General features: G+C 47.5%; 2 protein-coding genes across 2 annotated transcripts; both read right to left on the minus strand.

Moving 5' to 3' along the window:
- Positions 1–109: 109 nt before the first annotated feature.
- On the minus strand, positions 110–1963 carry LOC131189865 (zinc finger protein 664-like). Its single transcript, XM_058166422.1, has one exon. The coding sequence runs from the start codon at positions 1590–1592 to the stop codon at positions 987–989; it is 606 nt and encodes a 201-aa protein (XP_058022405.1). The 5' UTR covers positions 1593–1963; the 3' UTR covers positions 110–986.
- LOC131189838 (general transcription factor II-I repeat domain-containing protein 2-like) lies at positions 1953–14200 on the minus strand. The gene is made up of 5 exons (XM_058166348.1): positions 14145–14200; positions 10619–12629; positions 8710–8787; positions 8197–8323; positions 1953–2089 (listed from the first exon to the last, which is right to left on the minus strand). The coding sequence occupies exons 2-5, from the start codon at positions 12416–12418 to the stop codon at positions 1980–1982; spliced, it is 2115 nt and encodes a 704-aa protein (XP_058022331.1). The 5' UTR covers positions 12419–12629; positions 14145–14200; the 3' UTR covers positions 1953–1979.
- Between the last annotated feature and the right edge of the window lie 332 nt (positions 14201–14532).

The raw sequence follows: 14532 nt of genomic DNA on the forward strand, positions 1-14532 counted from the left end.
GCAAATACTACCCAGTCCTTAGAAAAGCTCAGATATTTTATTGTGAAATTAAAGGAGAAACACCATAGTAAATTTGTACAAAGTTGTATAAAATGGGGATTTGTGAAGAGGAAGAAGTGTTTTCCTTTTTTTATTAAGGGAGGGGTATCAGCCGAGGTAGTTATTGGAGTGTTTGAGAGTTTCATCACCATCATAATATTTTTGTAACATTAAACCTGATTCTCCTATATTTATTCTGCGCTGCAGGACAAACCTTTCATCTCTGGGACATCGCATCAAATGCTTTGACAGAGATATTAAATCCTTCTTGGTTGCTTTTTTTACAAGGCTAAACACTCCCATCAGCCCCAGTCTATTTTCATGGCACTTGAACCCTGACCAACCATATAATCCTCATCAGCCTCTCATAGAACAGTCCCAGATTATATCAAGAAAAATATTCAAGATTAGTCTAATAATGTGGAGAGGGGCTCATAACTTGTTGGAGACCTAGGCAAAATAACACCAATACTCTCCATGTTCCACTCTTTTATGCAGTTTTTCTCCCGAGTGGAACTTCTAGAATAGAATAGAATAGAATTTTATTGGCCAAGTGTGATTGGACACACAAGAAATTTGTCTTGGTACATACGCTCTCGGAGTACACAAAAGATAAATCCTTGATGTACTCTATATGGATCACTTCTTCCTACAATTTGCAAGTTTAACATCCATGAAGTTCATCCAAACTAACACACATATATTTTCTTGGGCTGGGTGGGTGGGTGGAGAATGACTAGTACTGCTACCGAAGGTTTGTCCATAGTCATAGACTTTTCTGTGGGAAATAAGGGCAATGCCATAGTTTAACCAGTTTCCACACTTCAGGCATTTTTATAGTTCTCCAATGTGGATTCATTTCGATCCGATGAGAGACGACCTTTCAAATGTTACTGCAAAGTCAACTTATTTCTGGTGTGTTTAGAAGACACTTGTGATGAAAGCTCCTAAGCTATGGTTTCTCTCGTGTGGATTGTTTTATGTAGTGAAAGGTGACTCTCCTGACTAAAGCTCTTCCCACAGTCTGAGCATTTGAATGGTTTCTCCCCTGTGTGAGTCCTTTCATGACAAATAAAATGACTGCTGTATTTGAAAGTCTTTCCACACTCCAAACACTGATACGGTCTCTCTTTGGTGTGAGTTCTTTTATGCAGCCTAAGACTACTGTTCCGGCTGAAACTCTTGTCGCACTCCGGGCACGTGTACGGTTTTTCTCCTGTGTGGATCCTTTTATGATAAACTAAGGCAGTTTTCCGAATGAAGCTCTTATCACACTCTGTACATTTATGTGGCCTCTCCCCCGTGTGGCTCCTTACATGTTTCTTAAGGCCTGAACTTTCATTGAACTTCCTTCCGCAGCATAGACACATATATGGTTTCTCCCCAGTGTGGATTCGTTGATGTCTTGTGAGATGACCCACCTGCCAGAATCCTTTTCCACACACCTGGCATATATGTGGCTTCTCCCCCGAGTGCATAAATTCATGGGCAGTAAGCCTACATCTGTGAGGGAAGGTTTTTCCGCACTTCAGACATTTATATAGTTTTTCCATTGGGGGATTTTCTGGAGGTAAAATAAGCCACTGTTCCTTGCTGAAACCCGTTCCAGACGCATATGGGTTCTTCTCTTTATGTGACCTATGATGACTGTTTAAAGTGAATTTTTCTACACAATTTATATGTGCATGGGGTGTCTCTGGAATGTATGATGGGTGCTGTAAAGTGAGAGAGGAGCTAAGACTAATATTTTGCCCATACTCTTGACGTTCACATTGTTCCTCTTTAGTCTGCTTTGTACAATATTCAGTGAAAACAAATTTTACTCTCTCTGTCTCGTCACCGCCAAAATATTTTTCACTTCCTACTCGTTGCTCAAGTTGCTGAGTCGGGAGGACTTCATTGTGATCGGAAGGAGAAGATTTCTTCCGTCCATTCTTTAGTCAGCTTGTCATAGTCCTTTGAAGTACCCTCTGAATTCGAAGCATCCTTTCTTCAGACTGGAATAGCACTAAGCTGGGCTCCTGGTAGCTCTTATGCTCCTGCCCGTAACCTGAGTTGATGAAAAACAGAAAAAAAAATCATTACATTTATCATGTAAAAATGCCGCATCTGTTATTTTTGCATTTCCAAGATTTTCTGGGTTCCTGTTTATTACATTTCTGGTTCTTCCTCAGATAGTATGTCTTTTTTTTGGTTCCCCACTTATTTTTAGAATAGAATAGAATTTTTATTGGCCAAGTGTGATTGGACACACAAGGAATTTGTCTTGGTGCATATGCTCTCAGTGTACATAAAAGAAAAGATACGTTCATCAAGGTACAACATTTACAACACAATTGAGGGTCAGTATATCAATATAAATCATAAGGATTGCCAGCAACAAAGTTACAGTCAAACAGTCATAAGTGGAAAGAGATTGGTGATGGGAACTATGAAACGATTAATAGTAGTGCAGATTCAGTAAATAGTCTGACAGTGTTGAGGGAATTATTTGTTTAGCAGAGTGATGGCCTTCGGGGAAAAACTGTTCTTGTGTCTAGTTGTTCTGGTGTGCAGTGCTCTATAGCATCATTTTGAGGGTAGGAGTTGAAACAGTTTATGTCCTGGATGTGAGGTATTTTTAGTCCCCAACCCCCAAGAAAAAAACCCAAACATTTTTTTTTGTCATCTGACATCTGAGCAAAAGCATTTTCAAGAGTGTCAAACTCCCGGCCCACGGGCTCTACTGTACACTAACTTGTATAAAATGCAGGAGTAGATAAGTCAAAAATAGATGAGATAAGACAACACTTGCTGAAACTCTCACAAACTCAAGAGACAACTTATGAATGACCCAATAACTATTTTTGAAATATCTGAATCTATAAGAAAAATGAAATCAGGTAAAACTCCTAGCCCAGACTGACTTACAAATCAATATTATAAATGTTTTGAAGCTGAACTTCTTAATAATAATATCAGAGTTGGAAGGGACCTTGGAGGTCTTCTAGTCCAACCCCCTGCCCAGGCAGGAAACCCTACACCATTTCAGCCATTAAAGTATATAATAAACGATGTTTTACAGGGGGGAAGGATACTCCCAAATTGGAAATTGTGCTGCTCCCAAAGAAGGGTCAGGCTGTCAAGATGATAAAGAATTATAGACCAATCTCACTATTCAATAAGGATTATAAATTATTTGCTGCAGTTTTGGCAGAAAGATTAAAGAACGTTTTACAGGTATATAGGGCCTCTGGTGGCTCAGACTGGTAAGACAGTCTGTTATTAACAGCAGCTGCTTGCAATTACTGCAGGTTCAAGTCCCACCAGGCCCAAGGTTGACTCAGCCTTCCATCCTTTATAAGGTAGGTAAAATGAGGACCCAGATTGTTGGGGGGCAATAAGTTGACTTTGTATATAAATATACAAAGTGGTGATTCGGACGGGGCATCTGAGGGCGGTCTTGGTGATGTTGTTTGGGATGAGTTTGACCCTGTGACTCCCGAGGACATGGACAGGTTGCTGGGTAGATTGAATGCCACCACGTGTTTACTGGACCTGTGCCCCTCCTGGCTGGTGCTGGCCACTCAGGAGGTGACACGAGGCTGGCTCCAGGGGATTACGAGTGCTTCCTTGTTGGAGGGAGTCTTTCCGGCCGCCTTGAAAGAGGCGGTGGTGAGGCCCCTCCTCAAGAAGCCTTCCTGACCCGCTGTTTTAGGTAATTATCGTCGGTCTCCAACCCGCCGCGAAGGTTGTAGAGAGTATGGTGGCATATCAGTTTCCCCTGCACCTGGAGGAAACTGTCTATCTGGACCCGTTCCAGTCCGGCTTCCGGCCCGGTTACAGCACTGAGACGGCTTTGGTCGCGTTGGTGGATGATCTCTGGAGGACCAGGGATAGGGGTTGCTCCTCTGCCCTGGTCCTATTAGACCTCTCAGCGGCTTTCGATACCATCGACCATGGTATCCTGCTGCGCCGGTTGGAGGGATTGGGAGTGGGAGGCACCGTTTATCGGTGGTTCTCCTTCTATCTCTCCGACAGGTCGCAGACGGTGTTGACGGGGGGGCAGAGGTCACCCGCGGCGCCTCACTTGTGGGTGCCGCAGGCGTCGATTCTCTCGCCCCTTCTGTTCAACATCTATATGAAGCCGCTGGGTGAGATCATCAGTGGCTTCGGTGTGAGGTACCAGCTGTACGCTGATGACACCCAGCTGTACTTTTCCACACCCGGCCACCCCAATGAAGCTATCGAAGTGCTGTCCCGGTGTTTGGAAGCCGTACGGGTCTGGATGGGGAGAAACAGGCTCAAGCTCAATCCCTCCAAGACGGAGTGGCTGTGGATGCCGGCATCCCGGTACAGTCAGCTGAGTCCGCGGCTGACTGTCGGGAGCGAGTCATTGGCCCCGATGGAGAGGGTGTGCAATCTGGGCGTTCTCCTGGATGAACGGCTGTCTTTTGAAGACCACTTGACGGCCGTCTCCAGGAGAGCTTTCCACCAGGTTCGCCTGGTGCGCCAGTTGCGCCCCTTTCTAGACCGGGATGCCTTGTGCACAGTCACTCACGCCCTTGTGACGTCTCGTCTGGACTACTGCAATGCTCTCTACATGGGGCTCCCCTTGAGGGGCATCCGGAGGCTAGTTAGTCCAGAATGCAGCTGCACGGGTGATAGAGGGAGCCCCTCGTGGCTCCCGAGTGACACCTATCCTGCGCAGGCTGCACTGGCTACCTGTGGCCTTCCGGGTGCGCTTCAAGGTGTTGGTGAACGTCTTTAAAGCGCTCCATGGCATAGGGCCGGGTTATTTACGGGACCGCCTGCTGCTACTGAATGCCTCTCACCGACCCGTGCGCTCTCACAGAGAGGGACTCCTCAGGGTGCCGTCGGCGCGACAGTGTCGTCTGGCGACACCCAGGAAGGGCCTTCTGTGGGGCTCCGCCCTCTGGAACGAACTCCCCCCAGGACTTCGTCAACTTCCGGACCTCCGAACCTTTCGCCGCGAGCTTAAAACTCACTTATTCATCTGCGCTGGACTGGGTTAGTTTTTTAAGTTTATGGGTTTTTTAAATGGGTTTTTATTTTTAAATTTTAATTGTGGCCAATTTAAATAAGTTTTTTTAATTGTATTTTAATTGTATTTATAGTGTATTGTGTATTTTTTACTTGGCTGTGAACCGCCCTGAGTCCTTCGGGAGAAGGGCGGTATACAAATTTAAATAATAAATAAATAAAAATAAATAAATAAATAATAAATATACAAATAGGATGAAGACTATTGCTTAACATAGTGTAAGCCGCCCTGAGTCTTTGGAGAAGGGCGGGATATAAATGCAAATAATAAAAAAATATATACCGTATATACTCGAGTATAAGCCGACCCGAATATAAGCCGAGGTACCTAATTTTACCACAAAAAACTGGGAAAAACTATTGACTCGAGTATAAGCCTAGGGTGGGAAATGAGGCAGCTACTGGTCAATGTAAAAAATAAAGATAGAGCCAAGTAAAATAACATGAATATTTATTTGAACGAAAAACAATAAAAGTGCAAAAGGGGGTCCCCAAAAAGAATATGGTATCAAAAATACAGTATCTTTAAAAGTAACAGCAACCAAGCTAACGAGAGCTAAAATCCCTCAAAACTGGAGTTCTCCTCCTCATCATCTGTTTGTCCAAACAGAGCTTCAGCTACTTCAGCTTCTGTGATGTTATCCGCATATACGTTGTCGTCATCACTGAGTTCACAGTCGTCATCATCACTGCTGTCACTCTCATACAATGCGCTGTCTTCACTGCCATCCATAGCATTACTAATGCCACATTTCTTGAAGGCACGTTGCACCATGTCCTCTGGAATATCTTCCCATGCATCACGAACCCACTGTGCTATTAGTTCTATGTCTGGCTTTCTCAGATTTCCAACTTTTGTCAGACGAGCTTGACCAGATGTCATCCATTCATGCCACATCCTTCGCACACGGTCCTTGAAAGGTTTATTTAAACTGACATCTAGGGGCTGCAATACAGATGTAAGCCCACCTGGAATAACGGCCAAAGTGACTTGAGATGACTTTGCCAATTTTTTTATGTCATCAGATGTGTGGGCTCTGAACATATCCCAAACTAACAGTGATGGTTTTTTCTTTAAGGCTGCTCCTGGTCGTCCGTTCCAAATTTCTTCCAGCCATTTTTTTGTTCCATCTTCATCCATCCAGCCACAAACATAGGCCAAACCTATTCATGAAGCGGGTACACCATCCTGCTGATGCAACAAATTTTTCAGTGCCTGGTACTTTAAATTTTTCTTCTTTAGCCATTTGAAGGGCATGTAATTCTACACGTGTTACACAGTAACCATTTTGACGACGCTCCATAACCCATTTATGCAATTCAGTCTCTAGAGCCCCATATGAACTCGTTAAACCACGTCGACCTTTTTTTGCCTTTGGAAGCTTTTCCAAGTCAGCTTTCATTTTCCGCCACTCCCTTACTTGTTTTTCGTCAACACAAAATTCCCTACTTGCAATACTGTTATTGCTTTCTTCTGCTCTTGACACAACCTTAAGTTTGAAAGCAGCTTCGTATGACCTGCGTTTTTGTTTTGATGGTCCAGGATTAGAAGTACCGGTACCAATATTGGGATCCATTTCTAACAGGAAAAAAAAATTATTACGACGTCAACTGCCATCAGGAAACCATCACCCCCAGAAAGCTGTCCAAAGAGACCCGTGGACCGGCAAGCTATCTTTTCCAAAGGCGAAAAGAGGGCGAGTGAGAGGAGGGCGAGAGTGACAAACGCCAAGGGGCAAGAGGAGGGCGAGTGTGTCAAACGCCAAGGGGCGAGAGGAGGGCGAGAGTGACAAACGCCCCCTCCGCGGGCGAGAGGAGGACGAGTGAGAGGAGGGCGAGTGTGTCAAACGCCCCCTCCGAGGGCGAGAGGAGGACGAGTGAGAGGAGGGCGAGTGTGTCAAACGCCAAGGGGCGAGAGGAGGGCGAGTGTGTCAAACGCCCCCTCCGAGGGCGAGAGGAGGACGAGTGAGAGGAGGGCGAGTGTGTCAAACGCCCCCTCCGCGGGCGAGAGGAGGACGAGTGAGAGGAGGGCGAGAGTGACAAACGCCCCCTCCGCCCCCACCGCGGGCAAGAGGAGGACGAGTGAGAGGGGGGCGAAAATGTCGAACGCCCCCTCCGCCGACCACCGCCGCCGCCGCCATCAAAGAGCGGCGGAAGAAAACGCCGGAGGCCAGCCGCCGCCCCAAAACAAGCCGGCCGAGCTGGCAAAGCATGCCGGCAGCATTTGGGCTCGTCCTGCCGGCCCAGCTGCAAAAAACCCTCTCCCTGGGTCGGCAGGAGATCCGTTCAACCAGGAAGGGGGGGCATATTACTTAGGTAGTCAGTACATTAGGCAGTGGACAGTACGTATGGGCAACACAACTATCATGTAAAATAAAAATACCTGTAATATAGCACGTTTTAATTTTTTACTTTTCCCTTCCTCGTGGCTCAATCTGCTGAATTAACAGGGGCTGTGCTGCTGCGGGCTCGAGGGGGGGGGGCAACTCAGCTCACATGGCGGGCTGCAACAAGGGGAGCCGGGACTACAACTAACTCTGCAAGGGTAGACTCGAGTATAAGCCGAGGGGGCCGCTTTTCAGCACAAAAAACGTGCTGAAAAACTCGGCTTATACTCGAGTATATACGGTAACTCATGTGAATCCTCAAAGGGTATATAAGACAAGGGTCCTCAAACTACGGCCCATTGGCCACATACGGCCTGCCGAAGCCATTAATCTGGCCGAAGCAGGACCACGAGGCTGCCCCGCCCACACCCTTTGGCCAAGTGCAGGACTTTACCTTTGGGAGCCCCACGAGCTGGAACTGGAAGGTAAGGCCAACAATTTTGGCACGCAGAGAGGTTCTGGAGGTGGGGGAGATGAAAAATGGGGCATGCAGACGCCCCGGGAGTCCAAGAAATGGCCCCGTTTTGGCCTGCAGAATGCTTCTGGAGGAGGGAGAGGTGAAAAATGGGGTGCGCGGAGGCCCCGGGAGGCCAAATAATGGGCCCGTTTTTCATCTCCCCCTCCTCCAGAAGATAGGCAGGAAGAGAGCGAGAGAGAGAGAGAGAGAGAGAGAATTTCCAGGACGGCCACATGTGCCAGATCCAACCATGTCAAAACAGGCCCTTACCCACAGCAGCCAGATTCCTAGAATTCTCCAGCATGACTTCTCTGTGCAAGGCTCTCTGGCTAGAATCCAGCAGAGCCCACTCCTCTTCCGTGAAATACACAGCCACGTCCTCAAAGGATACAGAGCCCTGAAATTCAAAGGAAATGTTACTCAGCACACAGACATCCTACAACGTTCTCTTCCACATTTCCAATATCCTAAAAGCAAGTTTTTGTAAGACAGAAAATGCTCCTTTTCTGACACAATGCATGACTAGGTTTCATGGCTGCCTCTCTGACAATCCACCTGTCTGGTTAGAATTTCTTCCTACCACAATTCATTTCGGTGTAAGACTTTGAAAAGTTAAGCCATCTTGTCACATCTCTTTGTATGTGAAAACTTTTTTTGTTGGAGCTGCCATTTTGATGTAATAACTCCATACCTCACATATATCACTTCTCACTGAATCCGCTTGAACAAATCAGACCAATGTTTAAGACTTTAAGGATTTCCTGCTCTGATAAGGCTCCTTACCAGAGATGTTGCGGCAGAGAGACCAGATAGAGCTTCTCCACAGTCAGGGGGTACCCTGGCCATCTTCATCGGCTGACCCTGCAATTTAAAATATAGCCAGGATGAAAGACAAAGAAATGTTAAAAACAATTAAACAGAAGAACGATGGTGTCTCCAAAGCTGGACCATGTTAGAGCATAGTTTAGGAGTGTCAAATTCAATTTCATTGAGGGCCACATTAGCATTATGGTTGCCGTCAAAGGGTCAGTTGCATGTAAAACTATGATGACTCACAGCGGCCAGGTGGGCATGGCCTGCTCGACATCCCTCACCGGGCGCGACTGACTCAAGACGGCTGGGTCAGGATGGAACAAGTTGCATTGGGTAACTCAATGTGGGGATAACACGATGGCCCAGAAACTCCTCGCTTGCTGGCCATTGTTGTGCCTCATCCTCCCTCCTCTCCTCAGCCAGGCCCCTCCCATCTCGTCCCGGGTCTGCTATCAGACTCTGAGTTTGATAATGAAGATGAACGGCCTGTCATGCCTCCAGCCCCCATGCCCGGACAGGATGTCAGGAATGAACAAATAAACCTCACTCATGCGGTGTGTGTTCCTTTGGCTCAGCCATCAGGGGAGGTTGGCCACGGACTGGAATTGCTTGGGCCTACTCCTTCTGACCCCTCCCTTTCTCAAACAGCAGAAAATAATTCAAAGTGGGAGGATCCTCGCTTCCAGAGATCTGAGAGGCGATGTCAGCAGAAGGAAGGGAGGGGCAGGCCTGGATAAATGCTGAGCCACACCCCATGGCCTATATAAAGGACCTGCTTTTGCTTGGGTCAAGCAAAGTCTCATTTAGTTTGCTGAAGTCACAACTTGGATTCCTGCCTGCCCTGAGAAATCTGAAAGGAATTTGGCAAAGCTGCAGAGGCTTCGTGGCCACGCTTGATACGGACTTCCTAGACCCGGTCGTCGGAGGGGGACACGACAGCCACCAAGCATGTGCAGGTGTGCACACAGATACACCACATTCCAAGTTTGCGGACTTCTATCCACAAAGAAAGGAGACTCCTTCTCCCCAAGCCCAGGCATGATTGGCAATTTCCTAGTTCAGATGTGGTTAAGTCTTCAAGCTTGGAATAGGGTATCTGCGTCTCTGTGGGTCTGTGCGCACAGCATACCAAAGGAGATATTCTTCTCCCAATCCCAGACATTGTTGCTTCTTTCCCGGTTCGGTTCCCTGTCCCGGAAAAGCAGGAGGTGGAGGACAATGCTGTTGCATGTGGGAGCACGGAGGAAAAAGTTTGCAGGAAGCACTTTGCTCCGAGTCCCACTTTTGCCTTGAAAGATCTCTGGGTAGGAGGAGGGGATGGCAGGGGAGCTGCTTGAGGGAAGGCTGCTCCAACAAGCCAGCATCCTTACCACAATTGGAAATGGGGATTCCCTTTCAAGAAGGGCCAACTTCCCTTCTGCAGGATTGGGGAGTGTTATTCCCCTGCCTCCTCCTTTTGCTGTCCTGAGATCTGTTAAGGCAGAAGTTGGACTCGGAGCAAAGTGCTTCCTGCAAACTTTTTCCTCCGTGCTTCCACGTGCAACAGCATTGTCCTCCATCTCCTGCTTTGCTGGGATAGGGCACCGGACAGGGAAACGCCAACAATGTCTGGGATTGGGAGAAGAATATCTCCTTTGGCGAAACTGCTTCCTGCAAGCTTTCGCCACATTAGCATCATGGTTGCCCTCAAAGGGCCAGTTGCAGGTAAGACTACTGATTATATCATATTATTTCAGGAGTGTATTGTATCTAAGACATGGGCCAAACAATCTTTAACATTTCAAATATGAACACATAAATCATTTCAAATAAATCTGCAAAAACAAATTTAAAACAAAAACCTCCAAGCTTTTTAGTTCTCTCTCTCTCTCTCTCGTACCTTTTTGTCCGATCTAGATGCTTGGCATCTTTTCTTGGCTACAAGTTCATCCATGTTTAGGGTTAGGTTTTGAGCTGTGGAGACTCTCAGGATAGAGTGGAGGTGCGCATGAGTGAGAAGACTCCTGTGTGCGTTTTTGTTCACCCTCATCACGGAGAAAACTTTCTCACACAGGTACGTGTTGCCAAACATGCAGAGCGTTCGAGCAGCTTGCAGGCGGAGTTGGGGCATCGTTTCGGGGATAAACCTGGGGAACTGTGCGGACCCTACAGAATCATACTTTGCCTTAAGTGTGCTGCTACCCTGGAGTTCTATCAGCTCCATCTTGATGTCTGCAGGTGCTTCCTTCACGTCGACTGAAAACGGGTTACTGAGCAGTCCAAAACTGAAGGTCTGCGCTTCCAACTCCGCAAAGCGACGTGTAAACTCCACGCGGAGGGTGCTCAGTTTATCAGCAAACTGCGCGTGTGAGAACACAACGGTGGAAACTTGGCTGATGATCGTTTGGCAAGAGGGAAAGTGACTCAGGTTTCCTTGCTGCATCTGAGTCTCCCACAGCCGCAGCTTCACTTGAAAGCCTTTCACTGCATTGTACATGTCCGGGATCACGAGGTCCCGTCCCTGAAGCTGAAGCTTTAGCGCAGCGAGATGCGTCGTGACGTCGCACAGGAAAGCTAATTCGCACAGCCACTTTTCATCCCGCAGTACTGTGGAATCTTTTCCTTTACTTTCAACGAACTGGCAAATTTCCATACGCAACTCAAAAAATCGAAGGAGAGCTTTTCCTTGACTTAGCCATTGCACCTCTGCCTGACAGGGCAGATCGCCAAGTTCAGAATGTATTTCCTCAAAGAAAGATTTAAACTGACCGTGATGTAAACCATTGGCTCTTATAAAGTTAATCGTCTGTGTTACAGTGCTGATTATATGTCCCATCTTCAGGGCTTTGCCGCAGAGCGTTTCCTGCTGTATGATGCAGTGATATGCGGTCAGCTCACCTGCGCAATTCTCGCTCTTCATCTTCTCTCGCATCCTTCTCACTAATCCACTCTTCCTCCCGCGCATCGAAGGTGTTCCATTTGTGGTCAGGCCCGTAAGTTTGTCCCAGGGCAGTTTCATGTCGTTTACGCATTTAGATACTGCTTCAAATATGTCTTTTCCTGTGGTAGGGCCATGCATTGATTTCACGTCCAAAAATTCCTCTGTAACGCATAAACTCGAGTCCACTCCACGGATGAAGAGTGTCAGCTGTGCCGTGTCAAAGATGTCGGTGCTCACGTCCACAGCAAGGGAATACGCAATGAAACCCTTTCCCTTTTCAACCAGCTGTCCTTGTAAAACAGCGGCAAGCTCACCTATCCGGTCAGCAACAGTATTTCTGCTTAGGCTCAAGTTCAAAAATACTTCCTTTTGGTCTGGACACAAGAGGTCGCACACTTTAAGCATGCAGCGCTTCAAAAACTCGCCCTCTGTAAACGGCCAGGCTGATTTAGCTATCTCTTCGGCCACAATAAAACTAGCTTTCACAGCAGCTTCACGCTGCGATTTTGCTTTTACAAACGACATCAGACTCTTTTTCAACTCTTCCACTTTCTTTAGCTTCTGCTGTATGTTCAAGTTTTTGTACTTGTCCGGATGTTTGGCCTCATAGTGCCGTCTGATGTTATATTCTTTAAACACAGCCACAGTCTTTCTGCAAACAAGGCACATGGCCTTATCTTCAATATCAACAAACAGGTACTCTGCCTCCCACCTTTTTTTAAAGTACCTGTTTTTAATGTCCACTTTCCGTCTGGCCATTTTTTTGGGTGGGGGTGGGGGTTAATTATCGGCACACAGGTCTTCTTCAGGGCAGATTTGTGTATATGGAATATGAAACGGCACAGAAAGCTCAAAGTCCCAGGTGCTGCTTGAGGCGAGCAGTTGTGAGCGCTCTAAGTATCCACTCCGGAGGCTCAGTACGATGCTGTGAATCCAGATGTTTTGAGGAGGTTTAGCAACACTGCAGCATCTATGGAGAGAAAGCAAGTGACTGCAGTCCTCTTTGATACAATTGAAATTGTATATTTTATACAGGAGAGTTCCTGGATGAATGGAGGAAAAAATCAGCAATCCACCATCACTGCCAAGGTGATTTAGCAGCCAGAGGGGCTACTCAGCCTCTCTAGTAAAGCTACCTCCATTTCTGATCAGATTCTGATTGTTTCACTGCTGCATTTTGGTCTCCAGTTGTAGGGGGGAGAAACATCAAGACACATCTACCTTTTCCAAATTGGAAACAAGGAACCCATCTTTTCCCAACAACACTCCTATCTCCAAGAAGGCCAGAAATATAGCTCGACATCCCTGAAATATCCATCCAAAATTTAGCTTTGCAGGCAATGCTGGTTAGATCCCCCAGGGCCTCCTTGTGGATCTGTCCTTGGGGGGGGGGGAAGACCCAAACCACCCCTCCATTGACTTCCATGTGAAATAATCTGGCGGGGTGGGGGTGGGGGAAGAGAACTCTGGAACTGAAAGGGGAGGGAAACACTAAAGTATCTTCAATAGTTACAACTTGAATGTGTGTCTCCAAAAGTGGGCCCTGTTATCTCCATAGTTGGGGATGCAAATTCCCTTGGGATTCCCACTTCCTCGCATGGAAAAAGTGAAAAAATCTGGGCGGGGAAAGAGAACTCTGGGAGAGAAAATGGAGGGAATTTTTCATAGCCCACAGCATCTATTTCCTGCCCATTAAGAAAGATGGGGCCAGCCTATTCAGAAACAAAAGACCTTCACCTCCAGGGATGGGATTAAAACATTTACCTTCTCCTCCAACCAAATTCTAAGAACAGGATATGGCCATTTAGGAGTAACCCACTACCATTTAGCAGAAGACACGGAGCTCACTACATCTGCATAATTTCCTAAGGACATTTCACACAGTGCACAACCCCCTCCCCCAAGAAAAGCATTTGAGGACCTCTATAAAATCCTGGCCCTCATCTTAGCTAATGGTTCAGCTGACCCAGAACTGCTGTTGGTTCGGTTCCTCATTAAACTTTCTTTCCAATCAGACTCCATTTTATTTGCAGCCTCTTTCTCCCAGCTTGGAATTGAACCAGATTGGATTTTCTTTCCAACAGGAGGGAAACCAAAAGTCTCTTCTATTGTTACAACTTGCACATGTGTCTCCAAAGCTGGGCCCTGTTATATCCATGGCTGCAGATGCAAATTCCCCTGGGATTCCCACTCCCACCTGTGGAATAATCCCGACGGGGAAAAAGAGAACCCTGGGACTGAAGATGGAGGGAAACCAAAGTCTCTTCTATGGTTACAACTTGCATTTGTGTCTCCAAAATTGGAACCTGCTAAATCTATAGTTGGAGATGCAAATTCCCTTGGGATTCCTTCTCCCTCCCGTGGAATAATCTGGGCGGGGAAAGAGGACCCTGGGGCTGAGCGGAAAGTTTGCAGCTCTGCTCCCCGCCCTCCTCCTTGGGCTCAGCGCTGCTCCCCACCTCCTCCGCAAGGCCATCAGGCTTACCTGCAGCGAACAGTCCGCTCTTCTCCTGTCCGGCCGCCCTCCCCACCCACCCGGACGCTCTGCCGCTCCGCTCCGGATTCCCTTCGCCTCCCGGGTAAGCGGGATCGCGCTTCCTCGCGGTCTGGATCTGGGGAAGCGCAGCTGCAATTCGTTCCTTGCTCTCAGCTCCGACTTCAGCGCAACTTCGGCCTCTGGGAAGAGGCCAGAGCGCGCTTCTTCCTTTAAAAGGGAGCGAGTCCCCCCCCTCGCCCTCTTTTGCAACCTCCCCGGCTACCAACCCACTCCGTCTCTTTCTTGCGGGACCGGACGGCTAGCGGAGACTCCCGCCACGTGCTTCACCCCTGGTCTCAGGTTTTGCAAAGCCCGCCGGTGGATTCGGCTCCGCCTT

This window comes from Ahaetulla prasina, chromosome 2, assembly GCF_028640845.1.
Source record: "Ahaetulla prasina isolate Xishuangbanna chromosome 2, ASM2864084v1, whole genome shotgun sequence".
NCBI lineage: Eukaryota > Metazoa > Chordata > Lepidosauria > Squamata > Colubridae > Ahaetulla > Ahaetulla prasina.

Excerpts from the sequence above, each read along its gene's own strand:
- LOC131189865 (XM_058166422.1), bottom strand. The coding sequence starts at position 1,592 with ATGGAAAAACTATATAAATGTCTGAAGTGCGGAAAAACCTTCCCTCAC.
- LOC131189838 (XM_058166348.1), bottom strand. The coding sequence starts at position 12,418 with ATGGCCAGACGGAAAGTGGACATTAAAAACAGGTACTTTAAAAAAAGG. Across the intron at positions 8,788-10,618 it reads CATCTAGATCGGACAAAAAG|GGTCAGCCGATGAAGATGGC; the intron begins GTACGAGAGAGA and ends TTTAAATTGCAG. Across the intron at positions 8,324-8,709 it reads TCTCTGCCGCAACATCTCTG|GGCTCTGTATCCTTTGAGGA; the intron begins GTAAGGAGCCTT and ends TTTGAATTTCAG.